Genomic DNA, 23,724 nt, shown 5'->3' with positions numbered 1-23,724 from the left:
AAGGCTTTGGGCCGTCCTCGACTGCTTTCCCAGGCCACAGACAGGGAGCTGGATGGGAAATGGAGCAGCTGGGACATGTTTGGCACCCATGTGAGATCATGGCACATACAGGATGAGGATTTAACCACTGGGCTATTGTACTTGGCCCTGAAGTTTGTCTTGGCACTGTTTTAACAATGTCCTTCACATGACAGAAGTTTCAAATTTTGGTGAAATTTGTTATTTTTTAGACCACACTTTTGTTGAGACATGCATAGATAAAAACTCTGCCTAATGCAAGACATTTTCTCCTATTTTTATCTTCTTCAGATCTTATAGTTTCAGATTTTAACTTATATTATACATTCTAAGTGAGCTGTCACCCTTGAGTGACTGATTGTTCCCACCTATTTGCTGACAAGGCATTCCTTTCTCCATTTCCTCGTCTCTGCATCTTTGGAAAGGATCTCTGCACTGTCTCTGGACCATTTTGTGGTTCTCTGATCCAGGTTTCTCTTTGCTAACATCGGCCTGTTTCAATCACTGTAACTTTAGAGTCAGTCCTAAGTCAGGTAGTAAAATCCTCACGCTTATCCTTCTCATGCTGTAGTGGGCTAGACCATTTCTGTGTCTTCCCATCTGAAGTTTAGAGTCTGTATACAAGTGCAAAACTCCAAGGGAAACGTTTATTGGAATTGGACTCTATCTTGAGGTTAAATAGGACACTGTCATCTTCTCTGTCTTCCAATCCATGAACCTGGGCTGTCTCTCTATTGTTTGGATTTGCTTTAGGGTTTTTTTTTTCATGGCTTTAGCATACACCTTCTACACATTGTATTAGCATGCAAACATTTGCTTTTTAGGTTTAATGTTAAGTATATACTTGCGGAATTTCTGCTTGCAGGTGCTATAGAAATGAAGTAAATGTCTGGGTGCTGACCTTGTACCATGAGGCTTTGCTGAATTTATTAAATAATTGTGTGAATGTTTGAATGGACACTCATGTCATTAGTGACAGGGGCATTGTTACTTCTTCCTGTGCCACCTGTTTGCATTGTCTGTCTGTTTCTGCCTTCTTTTTGTAATGTGCAGAACTCACGGTGTGACATTGACTGCGAGTGGGGAGAGTACTTGTTCCTGATTTTAAGACAAAAGCATAGAATCTGCTATCATTAGGCAGGACATTAACTGTTAGCTTAGTATGTCCCTTTCATCTGTCTCTAGTTTGCTGAGAATTTACATCATGAGTGGACGCTGAGTTCTGTCAGAGGCTTTTTCCTGTGTGGAGTATAACGTGATGTGTGCAAGGCCCGTAAAGAAATCATTGCTCCTTATAGAAGTCACTTCTGCACCATGCACAATGCCATGTGTTTGTCATTATTATGCTGATTGGTTTCTGAATGTCAAGCTAGTCGTCCATTCCCTAGATGAAGCTCACTGGCTCTGCTAGCCTTTTCCTTCTGTAAGTTCCTGGATTTTATCTGTTAACATTTCTGAGAGATGTATTATTTATTTATCCCAAAGGCAGAGTGGCAGAGGGAAGGAAAAGTGGGGAGAGAAGGGGAGGGAGGGAGAAAAAAGAGAAAAAGGAAAGAGGAAGGAAGTGGGAGAGAGAGAGAGAGAGAGAGAGAGAGAGACAGAGACATCTTCCATGCACTGACTTACTCTCCAAGTGTACACAGCAGCCAGAACTGGGTCAGACCAAAGCCAAGAGCTGAGTCTCCCACATGGGTGACAGGGACCCAGGCATGTGGCATACCCTCCACTGCTTTTCCAGCTGCATTAACAGGCAGCTAGATTGGAGGCAAAGCTTCTGATGTGGGATGTGCTCTGATATGGGACATCAACATCATCGGGGTTGGTTTAACCTGTGCTGCCCCCACGCCTTACTAATATTTTGCTGGAGATTTTTGCATCTGTGCTTTTGAGGGATGTAGTCCGTAGTTTTGTTTCTTATGCCACATTGGTCTGGTTTTAGGATCAGAATAATTCTGCCTCATAAAATGAATTGGGAATTCTTTTTATTTTCTGAAAAAGTATATAGAGTTGGTGCTAGGTATACTTTAAAAGTTTGATGGATTTTTTTCCCTTGAAGAAGGATTGTCTAAGCTTCAGGCCCCACAAAGCCTGGACTCACTCACCTGGGGACCAGAGGGTGAGTTGCTCTCTATGGTTACAAATGACCACAGAACCCCCCCCCCATTCTGAGCATGCCGCAGGAAGCCACCAGGGACGGCAGGCCCCAACAGGTGAACACCCTAGGCCTACTGGGCCTTGCACAAATCATGACTCTCTATCCCAGCTGATCAAGCACAGAGCTGTAGCCCACTCCCCAGGGTACCACAGATGGGCAAGACTTGGCTGATATGCCTGGTCCATGGTTGGCTGTGTGACTTTGAGGAAGTTACCTAGTCTCTCTGAGTCAGTTTCAGATGAGAGGGTGACAGCCAGGTCTCCCTGAATGTGCTCAGAGCACTGGAGAACGCTCTTGGAGGCAGGCATGGAGGAGGCACGCCAAGTTTCACTTGTAGTTCACAGGGAGTGCAGGCAGGGGAATTGGGACCAGCTGCAGAAAAGGGCTAGAGACCCCCTCTATTCCCCCCACCCCACCCCCAGGGGCTGCCACCCGCACCAGGACTTCCGGCCTCCCCTGGTGGAGGCACGTTTTCAGCCATCTGTTCAGCACATCCTGGGGCCTCACCCTGCTCGAGGCGATTCGTAGATGAGTACGGGTACTTTCCTCGGGAAGTGACTCGCCCAAGGTCACTCAATCCTGCAGATCCGAATCTAGGCCCAGCTTGTCTGCAGAGTTAACAGCACGATAAGGCATGGCGTTCGCTCGCATCCCCATGCATTTCATACTCCAATGCTCTTGGGGTGGGGGTGTGGGAGAGAAGATGTTGACTAGAGGTGTCGCAAGACATCCCTGCAAAGCGGATGTCTTCTCGTCCAAATCACCTTCCGAGTTGGGGCGAGAGCCTGATGCAGGCTGCCAGGGACGGAGGAAAGAAGGGGAACGTGGCAGCCAAGCTGGTGTTACCCCTACGGTCCCGTGCCCGCCGCACCAAACCTCGCCAACACCCCCTGCTCCGCCCCACACTGTCGCATAGGAGGGCGCCTGCCGTTACGAATGAGATCACCGGCATGGAGTGCATCCTCCCTGCAAGGCTTAGGGGCTGGCGCCACCGTGTGGCCGCGGCCTGTCTTTGCAAGGGCTGCAGCTAGTGAGACAGCCTCCGATGTCACCCAGACCAAAGGAAACTGGACAGGTCCCAGGGAGCCAGGGAGAGGCGCAGTGTTCCTTCCCCGCCCCGGAGTGCTTCTTTGGCTGCTCCTTAACGCCTTGGAGTAGGAATGCCTGGGGAAGTTCAGAGGTGGAGGGCAAGTCCAGAGCTCTGAAGATGGCAGCAGGTGTTAAGGGGCATGAGCAAGGTCAGGGGGTCTGAGGCCCCTTGTGCTATTTCTGGCTCTGTCCCTATGGCTCCTTCAGTGAGCAAGACAAGTCAGTTTCCTTCCTAGTGTCAAGGTCTTTGCCCATAAAGTTGGTGGGGGAGTGAGGCTGGGGCTAGGTTAGGGTCTAAGCCTAATGAAACTGAAAAACAGTTCCCCTCCCTCAGCTTCTGGAAGCCCAAGGGACTAAATGAGTGAAGAGGATGGTGTGGGAGCCAGCAAGAGAGCAGAGTAGGTCTGGCCTGGTGTGCGGAGCCCCAGACTCCTCAACTGCTGCTGTAGGACACCCACAGCTGACTGTGTTCACCACCAGCCTGCACCCTTCCTCCCCTTGGCACGGCCTCCACACCAGCTTCTCTGGGCACATTCAGCATGTGCTGGGCTCAGTGGCTTCCTTTGCATTTGTGGCTGTTGGGCTGGGAAGGCGGGATGCAAACAGTGACTGAGGGAGGGGAAGGACAGGACAGACCTAGGTGAGTTTGAGTCTTGGCTTGAAGTTGGGCTTGCAGTGACTGCAGCATGGGGCTGCTCGGGAGGCTGGGTGAGACAGAGCCAGTGGTCTGAGTGTTGCCCTGAGAGACAGTCCATTGGTCCTCTAGTCCCCAGTGTGAGTCTGCGGCACAAGGCTTTGCGTGCTCTGCAGGGGGCAGCAGCCAGACTGTCTTGAGCACATGGATGTGCTGGGTGCCATTGACCTGCCTAGCCAGCACATCCCTGTGTCCCCCCCCCCCCCAACTCAGCCTTTCCTCCACCTGTCATGTGAGGTCTAGCCCCTGTAGCTCCCTGAATCACCTACATCCATCTCAGGGCCCCTCACCTCCTTCATGCCCCAGCTGCTGTGACACTTCCTGCCCTGCCTGCCTCTTCTCTCTGTCTCCATCTCCATGTCTGTATGTCTGTGTCTGTGTCTGTGTCTCTGAGTCGCACTCTCCCCTCCGTTTCTGTGTCTCCATGTCTGTACATCTCCCTGGGTCTACCTCTCTCTCTTTTGCTCCATCTCTCTCTGCCTCCCAAGCTCTCTCTCGGTGGCTTTGTAAGTCAGGTAGGCCAGCTCCCCTCCTTTTCTGCCTGGTTCTCAGTTTCTTCCCCCACCTGGTTCTCAGGTAGGGACCCCCCCCACCCCCCGAAAAAGGCAAGAAATTCTGGGAAGTGCCCTCAGCTCACAGAACCGAAGCCTTTGTTTTCCCCATGCGTCTAATGCCGACACAGATCTACCCTGTGGGGTTACCATGAGCTGGCTCATCTGGAAGTCCTGGCCCCGGGTCTGGCACACACCGGCACCTTGCCTACCCCTGCCTGCTGGTGCTGCCACAATGGTGCCTCCTTTTACTTCTCAGAAGGAGCATGTGCCACTTCTATCCAGGGGGTGCATGTGTAAAGTTTCTTAGTAATCTGGAGAGAGCTGTGTTGTTATTCCTGAGTCAACCAGTTGGGGGCACACTCTTGCTCACCTGATCATTCTGAGGTCACACCAAGGCCCGGTGGGGTTGCATATCCTGGTGTACAGTGGAGTGGAACCTGGAGTTCCCGTCCATCAGAGGTCAGTCCACCATGGGCATCCTGGAGTCATATACCCCACCACCTATTTTGTGATGGGAGAAGAGTGTGTGCTTTACAGTTCTAAATTCTTCAGCAGACATCTGCTTCCAGGTGCTGGCTTCTAGCGCCTGATTCCCTACGTAGTACCTATAAAAGGCTTCGGGCCATGCCCCAAATCTCCCATAGCCCCTGTAATTCCCCCGTGATGCATTTCAAGAACTCAATGCCAACATGGGCAGGACTGCCTTCAGTGTGCTGGGATAGCATTGTCCCATCCACGCTCAGCCCTGGAGGACAGGGGTCCGGCTCTGATCCATTCACTCCCTGGACACATGCTCCCTGCAGGTCTGCCACATGCCAGGAACTGACTTAGGCACGGGGGCCATGGACAGGCCCCTGCTGACAGGTGCTCCAGAGAAAGAGGGAAAAGGCAGGAGACAGAGAATGGGAGTGGGGGCTCGAGGGCCAGCAGGGACCTGAGCCGTGGGAAGGGGTGTGTGTTTGTCCAGACACACAGGCAGCTTTGGGAGTGTGAGAAGAAGGGAGAGAGACACAGCTGCATGCATGATATTTTGAAAAGCACTTTAGTTGCCACATGGGCTCAGGGAGGGGGTGGGGGTGAAATCCTTAGGGGGCAGGAGTGGACAGTGGGAAACAGTGAGGAGGCTCCTGCATCCCCGCAGGTGGGAGGGGGTGGTGGCTGGGACCAGGCCAGCAATAGCAGTGGGGACACAGTGTCCACCCAGCAGCACCAGGGGTTGGGCTAAGGCGGGGGTCAGCCACGCACTCCTTCTGGCTGAGTCAGACCAGACCAATTGGAAGCCACAGTGATGTGCATAGAATGGGGATTTCCAAGGTCGGACAGGCTCCCTCCCTTGGGTCAGAGTGCCCAGTTGATGGTTCATGCTCTCGCTTCTACCTGGGCTCATGCTCCAAGGTCACTGGCAGGCTGTTAGAGGTACCCTGCAACTTCCTCCTATCTGTGGCCCGGAGGCACAGCTTCCCCGTGGTTTAGGTAAACCTGAGAAGCTAAGGGTTTAGGGGTGCCCACTCTCTGAGCTCTCACTTATTTCCCTATTCATTCTGTAAGGTGCCCCACTGAAGAAAAGAAGCCAAGACATGGGCTAGAAATGACTAGTTCAAGGCCCATGTAAGGTGAACTCACTAGCCTTGCACTCCTGTGCCTGTTTGCTTGGCCCCTGATCCTCTTAGTGGGGGTACTGGGTGTGGTTCTGAGAGAGGGTACCAGTGGAGTTCTAGCTGTACCCTGAGTTGCACCTGGACAGGGCCTCCATGGGGCTTCAGCCTTGCTGGCCAGTGAAGTGGCTTTCTGGAACTCAGCTGTTCCTTGCCTGCCATGCCTAAGGACTATATCTGAGTGTGCCCAGCCCACGGGTGGCGCTTAGCAGGGGCCTCATAGGGGTTTGTTTCCCTTCCTTTCCTCCTCGGGAACACCTGAGCTGGCATCCCTACTAGTGTGCCCCTCCTGTCGCTGGTCCCCCAGGACCCTGGACCAGAGCTCCCCTGAGATGCTCACCTAGTGGGTTCCAGGTGGGGCTGCCCTTCACCTGCTCATTTTTGCAGAGGCTAGCAAGTAGAGGCCAGGAAGGGCAGCCCTCACTGGGGGCCCATCCCTAGCTTCAGTGCCCTGTCCTCTGGGCACTGCATGGTGCAGTTCGAGGAGTGGGAGCTGGGGACAGGATGTGGGCAGGTCAGGGTTTTTAGGGAGCAGGCACCCCCCCACCCACTCTGTGTTGTACCTGTGTCTCCGGCAGGTATATCCGCACTATGTACCTGGGGATTCAGAGCCGGCGGCAGAAGGAACACCAGCGACGCTTCTACTGGGCTATGATGTACGAATATGCAGACGTCAACATGCTGCGCCTCCTTGAAACATTCCTGGAGAGCGCCCCCCAACTGGTGCTACAGCTCTGCATAATGATCCAGAAGAACAGTGCTGAGACGCTGCCCTGTGAGTGCTGCCCCGGGCCCCCGCCCCAGCCATGCCTTGTTCTCTGTAGGCCCCGGGTCAAAGCCGAGGCCCCCCAAACCCCTTCTCTCCACGGGGCTAGCCTCATTCCTTGGGCGCTGGCCCAGCCTGGGTGTTGGCGAGTCTGTGGGACCAACAGAACAGCAGCTGTAGCCATTGGGAACTGTGGTGGCTTGCTTCTAACCCAGCCGTGGCAGATGGTCAGGCTGTTGAGGAGGCTACTCTAACTGCAGAGTTAGGCAGGGTGGAGGGGTCCGGAGCCCACACACCCAGCCACCCACCAGCCTGCACAACCCCTTCGGGCCCATATAGCCCTGGAGGTTGCCCAGAGCACAGTTCAGACATCAGCAATCTCCGTGCATGGGCAGGTTTCCGCAGGCAAGCCTTGATAATGCAAGTCGAGGCTGAGCTTCACACCGGGGAGAAGGCCGCAGCAGCCTGCTAATTCCACATCACACCTTGCAGTGTTTTCCAGATGCTGGATCTAGGGTGGGGAGAGGCCAGAAATGATGATGTCTAGTGTGTGGCGGGGAGCACCTGGGGTGCATGACTGCAGACACCACAAGAGACATCTTGGGGAAGAAGCACAATATGAAAGGGTGGAGGGGCTACAGGGAGACAGCACCATTACAGCAGGTGGGTTCAGCTCTATCCAGCAAGGCGTGGACTGTCTCAGGAAGTAGTGAGTGTCTCATCCCAAGAGGTGTGCTTGCGGAGAAATTGTAGAAGGGCTTGACTCCAGAGCCTGAGGTGTCATCTGGGAGAGCAAGACAGCCAGCTCTTACTGGCCGGTGGCCTTCTTGCAGCCCCACTGTTCCAGCAGCCCTTGGTGCCATCATGCTCACAAGTACCTATGGGGAGCACTCGAGTGGGACCGTCACCTCCATCACCTGTGGTTGGGTGATGGCAGCCCAGCTCCAGCATTTTGGTGAACACCTTTCCTTGCTGGCTGGCTCTCAGGTCGGCTTCTCTTCCAAAGCCAATCAGAGAAGACAGTTGTTGGGGCACTCGGAGTCCAGGGATGTGGGTTCAAATCCCACTCTGCCACCACAGGATCTCCTGGCTGGCGGTTGAAGTCTCCTGTTCCATCTACCCAACCAAGGGAGCCTGAACTGGATACTCCTCAGTGTATAAAGGGGGCCTCAAAGTAGCTCTGTCCATTCCAGAGGTCATCCCTACAGGAGCAAGGAGAGGGGGCTGTGACCAGGCCCAAGCCCCACATGAAACTGAACACCTGCACCTTCAGTGCCAGCCTTCAGCAAAGTGCCAGCTGTGCCAGCTCCCAGGTTCCTGGCAGGCAGTTTGGATAGTGGTGTTTGGTCAGCGCTCACAGCAACACTGGACAGTCAGTTCTGGAAGGAGAGCAACTTCACAGAACTGGCTGGAAGAGAAGCCGCCTTGCTTTATAAATGCAGCCTGAAGAAAACCCTCTGAAAGTGAGGACCCACTTGCAATAGCAGGATGTGGTATCAAATGTCAGGGCAACATCTGGTGCTTCTGCACAGTGGAGCCTCTGTGCGCACCTCACCCTCAGAGGCCGAGAGCTGATGTTGTCAGCCCAGTGCAATGATGCGCTAGTGGGAAGATCCACTTTCTCTCTTGTCCCAGGCCTCCTTTGCCTCAACACCGAAGGTTTGTGCTACTAAAACAAAGTACCTAAGACTGGGCAATATACACAGGAACAGAAATTTATGGTCTGGAAGTTCTGGGGGTTGCTGGGATGTGCTACCAAGAACAGGCACCTGCAAAGGTTATTGGGAGGGACATGGATTCCCACTGGTCTGGGTTTTCGTTCAGGGAAGCTTCTGGCTGCGTACATACCCATGCTCTGTGCTAGAAGCTCGGGCAAGGTGAGCATCGGAGAGTGGGACAGGTGTTTCATAAAGTGGAATTTTGCAGTGAGGTGCATTTGGAAATCCCTGAGCTAAATGAAGGTCCATGATGATCTTTGCTGCTGGGTCATGGATCCCCAAGCCAAGGATGAGGAAGGGCGTGGGTGATCCCTGAGCACAGACTGACTGAGGGATCTGGTGTCATCCTTTCCCTCTTCAAGTGCCTCCTTGTTGGGGGACTATCTTCTTATGATAACAGAGGCCATCCTCCTCTTCTCTGTGAAGAGGCAAGTAGTGCATACGCTTTAAAGCAGGTTAGTTTAGATACTACTAACTAGAAGGAGTTTGTGAATTTGGAAGGGATCTGTTGGTAACCTGGACTGTCTCGACACTTGATCTCTTGGAATGTAGCAACACAGAGTCTTGCTTTCTCACCTGACAGCCGTTGGACCTCTGGTGAACGCTGAGCCTGTCTGACCCTCAGGCAGCTGCCTCTTGTCTAAAGTATGAGTGAGGTCAACATGCATCTTGGAGGATTTTCAGGAACATTAAATGATCTGCCAGATACCAAGAACCCCATAGAGCATCTGGCTATTCTGTTGTTGCCATTTTTATGAATGAGAATTGTTTTATTTTAAACTGCATTTATTTGAATGGCAGAATTGGAGTGAATGTGGGGAGAGATCTTTTATCCACTGGTTCATGCTGCAAAAGACCACAATGGCTGGCCAAAACTGGGCCAGTCTGAAGCCAGGAGCCAGGAGCTTCTTCTGGGTCTCCCACATAGGTGCAGAGGCCCAAGCTGTGAGCCATCCCAGGCACTTCATCAGGGAACTAGATCAGAAGTGAAGCAGCTGGAACTCAAACCAGCACCCATATAGGATATCAGAGCCGCAGACAGCCACAGCACTGGGCCCACACCTGCTGACTTGAATCCCAGACCTTACTAGAGAAAGCTGTAGCTAACTGACCTTGATTTTGTCATCTTGTGGCTGATTCTTGTCCATTTTATACCATTAATGCTAGTAAAGTTGAGCATCTCTAGTCTGAAATCTGCAATACTCCAAAATCTGAAACTTTTTTATACCAAAGTAGAAAATTCCACACCATAAAAAAAATATTTAAAAGGCTATGTATCGTTACCTCCAGGATGTGCGTGTGAAGCAGATAGGAAATATAAATAAACTTTGTGTTTAACTTTGGTCCAGTTCCTAAGGCATCTCATTATGTTTATAAAAATATTCTAAAAATCTGAAACACTTCTGGTCACAAGTATTACAGATAAAGAATATTTAACCTGTTAATGATTTAAAAGATCACCAGCACTTTATTAGGCAAATCCTCATGTATTTTTCCAATTGTAATGTCTTGCTAGCCTTACTATATTCTCCCTGCCAAGTTCCTCGCTAATCAGCCTGAAGATTTCTTCATAATGCAGATCCAAGTAAATAATAACAATAACATGTCATATAGATACTATGCTAGGGCCATCTGGGCATTCCAATGGAGTCATTCTTTTTTTTTTTTTTTTAAGATTTATTTATTTTATTACCAAGTCAGATATACAGAGAGGAGGAGAGACAGAGAGGAAGATCTTCCATCCACTGGTTCACTCCCCAAGTGAGCTGCAATGGCCGGTGCATGCCCATCCGATGCCAGGAACCAGGAACCTCCTCCGGGTCTCCCACATGGGTGCAGGGTCCCAAAGCTTTGGGCTGTCCTCTCCTGCTTTCCCAGGCCACAAGCAGGGAGCTGGCTGGGAAGTGGAGCTGCTGGGATTGGAACCGGCGCCCATATGGGATCCCGGGGCATTCAAGGCGAGAACTTGAGCCGCTAGGCCACGCCGCCGGGCCCCAATGGAGTCATTCTTAAATCTGTGGTGCCTTGAAAATTTAAATCCCCAGCAAGGTCATCATTTTGCTACGAATGAGAGTTAAAGATTTTCCCAAAACTGGGAGAATTTATCACATCAGACCCCTCGTACGCAAGTAAAACTAAAGGGAGTTCTTCAAACTGAAAATAAGTAGGCAGAGTTTAAAAACTCATGGTAAGAGTAGCTATGCAGACAATTGAGAAAGTTATAATATTGTAAATGTGGTATAAAATCATTCACATCTTTAGTATGAAAACTAAGAACCAAAACGATTTAAAATAACACAGTTAATATGTTAAGAGAGGCAATATAGAAAAATGTAAGCTAGGACATAGAAAATTTGTAATGTGGGAAGAAATGGGGTCCAAGTGTATAATCATTTATTAGTATTTTTTACTGTTTTGCTTTTCTTCTCTTTTCTAACATTATCAAGTTGTTATCACTTCAAAAATAGCTTGTTATAACCAAAAAATACTTCTGTTAAGCCTCACAGAGACCACAAAACAATATTGTGTAGTAGACTTACCAAAAATAATGGGGAACTGGGGCTGGCACTGTGGCATGGTGGGTTAAGCCACCACCTGGTGTGTCAGCATCCCACACAGGTACTAGTTCAAATCCTGGGTGCTCCTCATGATTCAGCTCAATGCTAATGTGCCTTGGAAAGCAGTGGAAAACAGACCGATTGCTTGGGTTCCTGTACCTACATGGGAGATATGGATGCAGCTCTTGGCTCCAGGCTTTAGTCTGATCCATCCCTAGCTATTGTGGCCATCTGAGGCATGAACCAGCAGCTGGAAGATCAAAGATCTCTCATTCTAACCCCCCCATAACTCTGCCTTTCAAATAAATAAAACACATCTTTAAAAATTAGAATAAAAAATAGTAACTGGAGGAAAAACCACTTAGCCAAAAAAGGAAGATTGTAAGAGATGGAGAAAAAGGAAAGATACGATAATAAAACCAGAAAGTGTGTATCAAAATGGAAGTTTTAAGAACTCACCTATCAGTAGTTACCATAAATGTGAATGAATTAATTCTCCAATTAAAGGATAGAGTAACTAAATAGATTAAAAAAAATAAGACTCAATTATATGCTGCTTCAAAGAAACTTACTTCACCTCTAAGGTTGCACATGGCTTGAAAGTGAAATGATGGAATAGAATATTCCATGCAAACAGAACTCAGAAGAAAGCAGACATAGCCATACAAAATAGCTTTTAGATAAAAAGCAGGAAAGAGAAACAAGAAAGATCATTATGTAATGATAACGGATTCTGTCTAGCAGGAGAATAAAAGAGTATCCCTGTTAGGAAGAAGGGTGTCACTTGTCCCTGTTTGAAGATGACATGATTTTATGTATTAAAAACCCCCCAAAATTCTACCAACAAATGAGTAAAGTTAATAAATGAATTCAGCAAAGTTGTAGGATTCTAAGTTTATGAGCAAGACTCAGTAACATTTTTATACAACAAATTATCCAAAAAAAAAAATCAAGAGAGCAATCCCATTTCTAATAGTTGCAAGAATGAATCAATTAACTAATTATGTAGGAATAAATTTAGCCAAAGAGTTAAAAAATCTCTAAATTGAAAACTCTAATACAATGATAAAATGAATAGAAGAGGTTACAGAGCAATGAAAAGACATCCCATATTCATGGATAGCAAGATTCAATACCATTAAATCCACATCATACTCAAAACATTTTACAGATTTAATACAATCCCTATCCATGTTTTAATGCATTTTTCACAGAACTAAAAACAGGTACTGTTAAATTTTGTATGAAATCACAAAAGATTCCCCCACCCCCGAAAAGACATTACCTTCTTCATTGAAAAGAAGAAAGCAGAGGCATTGCAGTCCTTGACTTTAGAATATACTATAAAAGTCCAGTAATTAAACAGTGTGGTTATGATGAAAATGGACACACAGACCAATGGTCAGAATAGAGATGATAGCTGTAAGTACATGTGTCTACATCTGTAGTCCACTGATTTTTGACAAGGGTGCTAAGAACATGCATTGGGAAAATGACAGTATTTACAGTAGAAAGTGTTGGAAAGATCACACATGCACTTGCAGAAGAATGACGCTGAACCCCTCTCTCTCAGTATTGTACAAAAATTAACTCAAAATGGATTGAATATCCAAATGTAATACCTAAAACTCTGGAACTCCTAGGAGAAAACATGGGAGAGGTACTCTGGGACATTGAAATAGGAGGCAAGGATTCTTTTCGTCATACTCTCAAAGCGCAGAAAACAATACAAATAGACGAATTGCATCAAATGCCTTTGAAATAACAAATACTTCCTCCAGAAAGTGAGGAAGTATTTGCAAGTGATACATTTGACCATGGGTTCATGACTGGAATAGATAAGAAACTCAGGCAATTCAATAGCAACCGAACCAAATAATCCAGTCTAAAAATAGCTGTAGACTTAAATAGGCTTTTCTTAAGGGAAAATATATGAATGATCAGCAGGCACAGGAAAGAGTGTTCAACATTACTAATCATTAGGTAAATGCAAATCAAAACCACAATGAGATATCACCTCATTCTAGAGGCAAAGATGCCAAATGCTGATGAGAATGTAGATAAAAGGGAGTTTTTGCACCCTGTAGGTGGAAATAAAAAACAGAACAGAATGGAGTTTCTGCAAAAGTTTAAAAGTAGGGAGCTGCTGCAGTAGCCTAGTGGCTAAAGTCCTCATCTTGAATGCACTGAGATCCCATATGGGCACCAATTTGTGTCCTGGCTGCTCCACTTCCCTTCCAGCTCCCTGCTTGTGGCCTGGGAAAGCATCAAGGATGGCTCAAGGCATTGGGACCATGCACCTATATGGGACACCAGAGAAGGCTGCTGACTCCTGGCTTGGATCAGCTCAACTCCAGCCATGGCAGTCACCTGGGGAGTGAACCAGAGGATGGAAGATCTTTCTGTCTCTCCTGTCTGTAAAACTGACTTTCCAATAAAAATAAATAAATCATTTTTAAAAAAACTTGAAAGTAAAACTATCATATGCTGTAGCAGTCTCGTTACTGGGTATATATTCAAAGGAAATAAAATCACCCCAACAGACATCCTTACACGCCATGCTTATTGCAGCACTATTAACCATAGTCAAGATGTGGAGGGCCCGGCACAGTAGCCTACTGGCTAAAGTTCTCGCCTTGAACATGCCGAGATCCCATTTGGGCACTGGTTCTAATCCTGGCTGCCCTGCTTCCAATCCAGCTCCCTGTGGCCTGGGAAAAGCAGTCAAGGATGGTCCAAGGCCTTGGGACCCTGCACCCATGTGGGAGACCTGGAAGAAGCTCCTGACTCCTGACTTTGGATAGGCTCAGCTCCAGCTGTTGTGGTCACTTGGGGAGTGAACCAGTGGATGGAAGATCTTCCTCTCTGTCTCTCCCCACTCTCTGTATATCTGCCTTTCCAATAAAAATAAAATTAAATTTAAAAAAAAAACTTAAAAAAAGTGGAAACAATCAAAGTAAATGCCCACAAGGAATGCATGAAGATAATTCAAGGGATATACACAATGGAATACTACTCAGTCATAAAAATAATGGAAATTTTAGCATTTGGGACAACATGGATGGAAGTGGAGGTCATTGTGCTAAGTGAAATACACCAAGCACAGAAAGACAAGTGTTGCCTGATCTCAATGACAGGTGGAAGCTAGAGCAATTGATGTCATAAGAGTGTGATCACAGTTAACTGAAGCCCAGGAGAGTAGCGAGGAAGGGATGATGGTAGGATGGTGAATGGGTACTAAGCTATAGTTGGGACAAAGAGCTTCTGCTCTTGAGCTGCACGGCAGAGTGAGTATAGAAAATGGCAATGTTGTTTACTTCTCTTTTAAAAAACACTATTGATTTTGAATGAATGATTTGTACAGTAAAAAATGTTAAATTTATGAGGAGACTGATTTGTTTTCTGTGACTGGACACTGCATAAGGTATACATGTAGTGAAACAGCACACGCCATACAACATTAACCTGTATAATTTTTATGTATCAATTAAAAGTCAAAAAGAGGCTAAGGTGAATGTTCAAAGTGGTGATTAAAAAAAAAAGACCAAAGAAAGCTTGTGATTCTGACATGTGACAAGTACCCTGTGCCTCCTGAGGCTTCGCTGGCACTCTGAGTTGTGGCTGGGTTTGGAAGGCAGCCGGGGAGAGTAGGGAAACAGATGGTTGCATGCACATGTCAGCTCTGTCCCGTCCTGAACATGTGATACAGAGCAGTTCCACTCCCTGGCTGGCTTCCTTGTCTCTAAGGCAGAGTACTAGTCCATTTGGGGGCTGTCAAGAAAGTGTGCCGAACTATGCGTACACCTTCCCAATGTGTCACCCAGCACATTATGGGTACTTTGTATAGTCAGCATTCCACAAAAGTTTATTAAGCCAAGCACTGTGCTATGTGGTAGGAATAACAGGAAAGCTAATGTTCTTGTGACTCCCCCATTCTTTATGGGGAAGCAGCACTAACACAGTCACACAGGTGACATGTTTGGCAAGTGCTTTGAAGCAAGCATGACTCTGAGAGGAGGAAGATTGCAGGGCTGGAGCGGAGGAAGCTCCTTTGAGACAGGTGATAAGGAGCCACACACAGGAAGAGCAGAAGCAGCCTTTCAAGCATCGGGAATAGTAGAGGCCCTGAGGTAAGAAAAGTCTGGTTTGTTCCAGAAAGTGAAATAAGTATACCCAACAAGGTACTATGGTGGGGAGACAGAAGCTGGCGAGGAAGACGGCCCCGTTGGGAAGCACCTGGCAGGTCCTCAAGCTAGGATTTCTATCTAGGTTCCCAGGGTTAGGTAAGCAAAGCCTGTGAGGAGAGTCCTTTGTCCTAGAAGTACCTATTAGGGGCTACTTGTCCAGGCCTGGAGACTGTGGAATGGAGGTGGTGAGGGGAACGGGATGAAACACACACAGTAGGGGTCTGTTCTGGAGAGCCAACAAACAAGGCTTTGGAGGACTGATGTGGGATAGAATGGGAGAGGCATGGTGGTGTGTGACCGGTATATTGGATAGAAGAGTGTTGGATCAAGGAGTGCTAGCTCTATGATCTCACCTCACTTTGGAGATTTCCTGATGGTTCCCCACGGTATGGAGGTAAGGAGATTGCTACACCTGCATACCCTGAGGAGGTCTTGATGACCCCTCTCCCGTGTCACACAACTCCATCACGTGTTAGACTCCTGCCTCGGACCAGCTGTAAAGGCAGGGGATTTGCAGAGACACCTACCCTTCTAAAGTTTATGGAGCCCCACACTTGAAGCTTTGCTCCAGATGTACATCCAGGTCCATGGGGAGGACCTGTGTGGGCACAGTGGCCATTCCTGCGGTAAGGAGATGCTCTGACCAGCAGGGCCAGTAATGTGGACAGGGAAAGGGTCTGGGGATGAAGCACCGACAGGAGACCAGTGATGGTGGAAGTCTCTGCAAAGTCTCGTTTTATTGCGCCTTCACCTCTCCTAATATACTCTTCCCCCAACATCCTCATTTAGCAGGATATTGGATACAGATAAGTCCAATTAGTCTAGGTGTTTTTAGCCACAAGCCTAGGTCTTGTTCCTGCCCAGTTCCTGTTCCTGCTCAACCTAACGAGCACTAATCGACTCCTTAGGCCACAACAGAGAGAGGCATGAAAGAGGAGGTAGCCTTGATCTGTCTTGATAGATCAATAGGAGCTCATCCAAAAGAGAAGGTTCCAAGGCTCTCTGGGCAGTGGGACCCCAAGTGCTATGGGAGAGAGAGAGAGTGATTCCAAAAGCCCAGGAATGGGGCGTATGATGATGATAATGATAATGATATCAGCAGTGCTAGTTATGACTTTAGGAAGGCTCAGCTGTGTGCCAGAGAATTGTCTAGAAGGTTTTTTTATGAACTAATCAACTCATAAAAGCCCTTAAAGCAGATGTATGAATAGACTATTATCTGTAATTTGCAGAAGATGAAATGGGGTTCTAGAAAGGTCAGGCATGAAGCATGAGGCCACAGGCCCATCAGTGATGGACTGGGGTCTTTACCCAGGCAGTTCAGCTCCCCAGGCCTGTGCCTGTCAGCTGGGGTGACCATGGCTGAGCCTTAATGGATGAATCCTGCAGGAAGCAGACTATACTGCAGGGAGGGAGTAGGGCTTGACATGCACTGTGGCCAAGGTGAGCATGGACATGGCACCACTGTCTCCAGTGTTGCACACATACTACCCGTGTGTGTGCCCCAGATGCCACTCCACTGCCTAGGATAAGGATGCCACTTCTGCCACCTACTCTTAATTCTTTGCCCAAAACCTAGCTTTTTGCACATGTCCTTTCAAAGAGGAGCATCTTGCCCAAGCCAGCTGTTTCAAGGGAAAAGCTTCAAATTTGCTGCAGAGCTGAGCTTGGCCTGCCTGAGGAGTGAGGGAGTAGGCCTGAGTGTAGGGACCATCCCTGCTGCCCAGGACTCTACCAATGAGAAAGTTACATAGGAGTCAGATCCTCTTGGGCAGCTGTACCTTGGGATCACGTCTACTGACCTGACACACAAAGACTTCTGGTCGATCACTCCTAGAGAAACAAGTGGATAAGGGATGATGCAAAGGTACTCACCATCGTGGTGGCCTCCCAAACTTTGAAGACTCTAAGATTCTAGGTAGGTAACAAGATCCCTGCATGTTCTAAGGCTGTTCATCTGTCTCCCTATACAGAAAAGCAGACTGTGTGCTGGAAACAGGGATTTGAGAAATCATATAGTTCAGCACTTGTATATTACAAGTGGAAGCAGAAACTCGTGAGTCCAAGATACTCATCCCAGATGACCTCCCTAATGAGAAACCCAATGTAGTGCATGCTCCTTGTGTCCCCTTAGATCTCAGGGAAACCCCTGAGAACCCTCAGAGGAACCCCAGGCATCCTCAGGGACCCTTTCAGCCACTGTGTTCCCCGTGTCACCTTGAAGCCTCTAAGTCAACTATGGAGCAAGCATGGAGGCTCTGGGTGAAAGCTGGGATTATACTGGGCTGGAACTTGAAAGTAGAGTGACAGGTATTAACACTGCACAAATCAACTATGCTTAGAAGACATCCTTTGGGGCTGGGCTTCTGTCCCAGGCAAGGGAGTTCTCTCAGAGGTGACTCAAAGCAGCTTTGACTTGTTCTCCTGAGTGACACTGCCATCATGCAACCCTCCACAGGAGCTCTGGGCCCCTGGGCATGGAGATGGGGCAGATGCAATCCTCAGGGGCCACCTAGCCCTGCTCCCTCTTGTTTACAGATGGGAGCATGAAGAACAGAGAGGGAAGGAAGTGGCCTGAGATCACATAGCCAGGTTGGAGCTCAGAAAAGGCTCTGCTGCTCCCTGCCACCTTGGGCCTGCGTCCAGGACACAATACCTAGACGATTTTGTTCAAATGGCACACCTGGCTCCATGTAGCCATCAATAACCACTGATGCCTTCTCCCAACTTAGGTCCAAACAAGCTTCTTGACCAAGTCAAGGGAAGTATCGGAAAAATACTCAACCCTGCAGTGAACAGCTGGCTTTCCTTTAAGACAGCGTTGAGCTCTAAGATATGATGAAGGATCTTTCTGTGTGTGTCTTAAGCATCGACCTCCCTTCTGCTTTTCTTCTGACTTAACTTGCAGGTCCAGTGACCTGCACTTCAGCTTCATAGTTGGGTGCTTTTTCTTTCCTTGTAAAGGCTGTGATGGACAGCACCCAGGCAACCCAGAAGGGTGAATGTTCACTTGACCCCATTAAGCTAAGCTGTCTGTGCCTCCCTCTCCAGCTGCTGCCCTGTGAGTGTTTCTTTCTCTCCCCAGGGCCATGAGAAGCATCCATTCCCACTGCTTGTATCTTTGACTGTGGGTCCTTTCTAATGAAAGGCAGATCTTCCTGTGCCGGGAGCTCAGGTAGCCTCAGGACCTGACTCTCAGCTGCCAGACCAGTTGAACACACTCTCTTCCCTCTTCCCCATGGCGGAAGACTCCTGTGTTTACTCCAGGCTCTCCACCCCATGGGAGATTTCATTTTCTGGTCCCTTCCCATCCTGCTCACATGACTTTAGTGGTCATCTGGAATGTAAGAGGTGATTGCTTCATTGCTTTAGTCCATTTTCTGTTGCAATAACACAAGGCCAGAGGCTGGGGGAACTTATAAAAAAAGAGAGAGAGAGAGAGAGGGCTATTTTGTTTCATAACTCTGGAGCCTGAGAGGTTGGTGAGCATGGTGTTAGCATCCATGACACATCCTCACTGTTTCAGTGCAGTATGGCAGATGAGACGTGTAGTGACACAGCAAGCATACTTCAGTGGGGAGTCTGTCTTCCTCTGCTTACAGAGTTGCACTTACCATCATGGGGGGGCCCCACCCTCAGCACCTCCTTTCCTCCCTCTATCTACCATGTACACAGGATGGGGGGATTATTCTTGACTCATGAGCTTTTGAGGCTCTAGGATAAAACAAAGCAACACTGCCACTCAGAAAGCAGCCATGATTCTGGTGGTAGGAGCCAAAGGGAGCAGATCCACGCCTCCATACCAGAACTGTGAATCTCCTACTCTGCTTCCTTGGTCATGGGAAGTCAGCACCATTGTTAAAAACATTAGTTCAATGCATCAGATAGTGAATTACCTTGTCCAAAGCCACAGGCTGTCCCTATGGCCTTGACCCTTGGTCCATGCTCAGTGGCTGCCAGATGGGATGGGAGCTGAGTGAGGCCCATCTGTTCTGACTCATGTGGTGATGGAGGGTCCAGCCATCTCCCAGAAGTACTCAGACCAGTGGGGTACATGGATCTACCAGCATTTGCCCCCAATCCTTCTGGGCTGCTCATCTTGTTTCTGCAGAAAAATAAAGAAGACTTCCCTGAAGGCTCCCTTCTGCTGATTTTCTGGCATCCTTACCCATCACTGAAAAGGAAAAGAGATGCAGTAAAGAATGCGCACCCACAAGCATGAACTTGGCCTTGTCCTCTTTCCAGCTCAGTTTTCTTTCTCCTGGTCAGGCAGTACTGCTAGGAATGTGCTGGTTCTTTCCCCATAGCTTCTCCTCATTTCCATTCCCTGACCAGTCAACTGTGGCTCATAATCCTGCTTCATTTTCAAGGGTTTCATGTTAAGTCACAAATCAAGCATCATACTGCTAAGCAGAAGTTGCTAGAACTTTAAACAGAGAAATCAAACTTTTTGACTTCATCTGTCTAGGTTGACCTAGGCCTTTCCACTGAGGTTGTCTGTAATATCTGGTAAGAGGGAGAGAGTATCCTGTTGTTGCTGTTTGTTTTCTGCAATTTGTTTGAGAGGGGGGCAGACAGGCAAGGAGACAGAACTTGGATCTCCTGGTTTATTCTTCAAATGTCTGCAACAGCCAGGGCTGGACCTGGGCTGGAGCCAGGAGCCTGAAACTCAATCCAAATCTTTCCTGTGAGTAGCACAGTTCCAAGTCCTTGAGCATTAATTGCTGCCTCCTGGGGTCTACTTTGGTGGGAAGCTAAAACTGAGAGCTAGAATCAGGAATCCACCCAGGCCAGAGGTATCTTAACTGACATCTTAACCAGTAAGCCAATACCTGCCCCAGGAGATGGGGGATTCTTAAGGCAGCAGAAGAAAATACCAGAAAGTCAAACTAAAGTGTCTTCATTGTAGTTAACACAGATGAAAAGAATGACCTAGAAAAGAGAATATTCATGTAAACTTCTTAAGCCAGTGCAGGTGGCCAAAGTTGTACACAGGGAAGAGTTTTGGACCACCGACTCACTCAGGAACTGTTTAGGGTTCACTTCTATGTGTCCAGCCTGATTCCAGGAGCTGGGGATGGATTCAGCAATAAAACAGACCCCTGCCCTCTTGAAACTTAACAGTCCTTGTGGAGAGAGGCAGGTAAGGCAATAAACAAAGTGAATGGCTTCTAAGAAGTGCAGGACAGGGCAGCATATCCATGTGCAGTGGTCAGTCAGGTTACCAGAGAAGGGTTTCCCAAGGCTTCCTTGGAGTCAACAAGTGCAGCAGGGGCAGGAGCCAAGCTGGTGATACCTGGAAGCAGGTGCTCCAGGAAGCAAGAGAAATAATGGGAAAGGGGGAGGAGAGCTAACTGGGGGTAACCTCAGTTTCCTGGTGCCAAGGGGTCCTGTGCAGGCAAGCTGGGATCCCTATGCTTCCACAGCTCAGCCCTGCCCTGGCCCATGAGAGTGAGTTGGCTTCCTGAGGCCATGCCCCATGCTCTCTTATGTAAGAAAACCAGTGTGATGTGCTGGGACACTACAAGGGCACAGAGCAGATCTCTCCATCCATATCTTCTGGGGCTCTCCCAAAGGCTTTCCAGTACTGGTTGCCCAAAGCTCTAAGGGAAAGGAAAGGAAAGGAGAGAGGGCTGAGCTAGACTGAGCAGAAGCCATCTTTACTGATCAGTCTAGACCTTTTAAGCAGGAATTCTTGGCTTAGCAGGGGTGGGGTGTGGTGTGGGCAGGATGGAGGGGTACAAAAGGTTCAATGACTCCTAAAGAGCTCTGAAAAACTTCTCTTAGGGTCTCCTGGGTGGGGAGGAGTGTTTGCATAGAGGAGACTCCAAAAAGCAGTCCCTGGGAAGCATGCCTGGAAGCTGCACCCACACCACCCTCTCCCGGCCTTAGCCTGTTCATGGATGAAGCTTACTTCTAAGACCTATTTGATTCTGGATCCACTTCCAGGAGTTCCAGGATTTCATGCCAGAACCAACCTGAAGCCAGGTTGATTCTTCTCTGCTGCTTGCCCAACTAGTAACCTGCAGAGCTTGTAATGCCAAAGAACAGATGCTGTTTCCTGTTGACCTTGTGCAAAGCTGTTAGCTGTGGTCCCCACAGGCCTGGCCCTGCCCACCTGCTGCGTTTCCTCAGGCAATTCCCTAAGCCCCTCTGAGCCTTGGTGCTTTCAGGGAGATTTATAGAGGAGCCACAATGGTCTTTTGTGGCCCCCATCCTCAGCCAGATTCGTTCACCTGGCAGGTCTGGGTGCCATCCGTTGCTGGGTGCTGGGGCTCTGAAGCAGAAACACTGAGAAATCTGTCTTATTTTCCCCTTAATAAACTGGGCATAATCCTGCCTGCCTTCACTATTTACAGCAATGCGGTAGCAACAGCTGAACTCAGCTGTGAGATTTCTTCCTTTGTGGCTAACATTTAGTGGAAACAGGCCACCACCCAACAGATAGATCTAGGAATGACCTAATTTCAAATGGGTATTGAGTATACAGAGAGAGAATGTGTGTATGTGCGTTCCATTATATATACATACATATATACACATATGTATGCACATACACATGTATTATGTGTGTGTGTACTATATTGTCTATACATGTGTGCATAGGTATGTATATATATATACATATGCTAGTCTATATGTGCCACACACTGCATCTACGTGTATCCATATAAAATCCCTGTGTGTATATATATATGTATATAAAGAGAGAGGACAGAATACATACGCTATATTTTAAATTTATACACTATCTTTTACATACTTTATGTCAAATGTATGCATAGAGAGTGCATATATAGTTACCAGGGTACTTGAAAATAGTCATTAGAAAAAAGCAATTAAAAGTTTATTTAGGTGCAAAAGGCTTTGAAATTCCTGTTCTTTCTGAATTTCATGTTGTATAAACTGTTCTTTTTTTCTTTTTTTTTATTAAATTTATTCATTAATTACATTGTGTTGTAATTACATAGAATCTGGGATTCTCCCCCCACCCTCCCCCCATGGTGGGTTCCTCCACCTTGTTGCATAACCATAGTTCAAGTTCAGTTGAAATTCCCTCTTTGCAAGTATATGCCAAGCATAGAGTCCAACATCTTATAGTCCAGTCAAGTCCAACTACTTATTGGGTAGACCCTCTCTGGTCTGAGAGCAGAGACAGCAGAGTATCATCCCGGTCAAATAAAAGCACTAATATACCATCTGCAACAATTAACATCGTTATGGAATTAATTGACATGGTATTGAGCAGTCAACATGTTAAAAATAAATGTGATTTCTTAACCACTTTCTGTGACCCCCAATTCACAGTTCAATTTTAGTTTATATACTACATATGACATAACATCCATAACATAACATGTTATGCTTAACATCATATCATCTTAAATTAAGGCAAACATGTGGTATCTAACCTTTTGGGATTGGTTCATTTCCCTTAGCATTATGGTTTCCAGTTTGGCCCATTTGGCCACAAAGGACTGCATTTTGTTTTTTTTAATAGCTGAGTAGTATTCCATGGAGTAGATGAACCATAGCTTTCTTATCCAATCCTCTGCTGATGGGCATTTTGGTTGTTTCCATGTTTTTGCAATTACTGATTGTGCTGCTATGAACATAGGAGTGCATGTTGGTTTCTCGTAAAACAATTGTTCTGGATATATTCCTAGGAGTGCTATAGCTGGGTCATACGGTATGTTGTATAAACTTTTCAAAGTTCCCTCATATTTATCTTCTCTGCCTCTCCCTACACACACACACACACACACACACACACATACATCCAGAGATGGTGCTCACATGATTTGGATGAATGATTCACATATGATTCATTGGTTACACAAAATATGTATTTTTACACATGGATCAAAAATTTTAAAATAAAACAAAAACGGAGGCTCAGAGGGTCTGATTCCTGCCTAGGAGCATGTGGCTGGACCCAAGACAGGGCTGCTGGTGGCAGAGCTCTTCTCTTCCTCACCACCTCTCACCACCTTTGTTGCAATTCCATCTCCCTGGGAGCAGCATGATGCCGGGCTTGCTTGGCTGATTGCTCCTCGGGGAGCACTTGTGTCCTGGAGTGGCCCCGGGGCCAGCAGGCATGTGCTTCCCTTCTGCCCTGCCAGCTGAGTGGCTGACATTTGTTCTAGACTTGTTCAAGGTTGCCTTGGCTCATCTGCCTACAAAGATGGCATAATGATACATTTGATTGCCTCTTAAGAAGGAGAAACCAGGGAGCAGGGGCCTGGGTTAGCTTTCCATTTTGCTGCCTTCTTCAGATGCAGGTGTTTGTCTTTGCAGTTCCCAAGAGGCACTGTGTTTCCAGGGTGGTC

General features: G+C 47.8%; 1 protein-coding gene across 1 annotated transcript in view; it reads left to right on the top strand.

The window, feature by feature from the left end:
- The window catches only part of XKR6 (XK related 6), a 266,429-nt gene that overhangs the window by 226,431 nt on the left and 16,274 nt on the right, over positions 1-23,724 (top strand). The window contains exon 2 of the mRNA XM_058670093.1: positions 6,744-6,940. Within this exon, the coding sequence (XP_058526076.1) occupies positions 6,744-6,940 (197 nt within the window). The remainder of the gene's footprint in view (positions 1-6,743; positions 6,941-23,724) is intronic.

This window comes from Ochotona princeps, chromosome 11 (genome assembly GCF_030435755.1).
Source record: "Ochotona princeps isolate mOchPri1 chromosome 11, mOchPri1.hap1, whole genome shotgun sequence".
Taxonomy (NCBI): Eukaryota; Metazoa; Chordata; class Mammalia; order Lagomorpha; family Ochotonidae; genus Ochotona; species Ochotona princeps.
The sequence above is the reverse complement of the archived record's forward strand: the minus strand, read 5'-3'. Positions and strand labels throughout refer to the sequence as shown.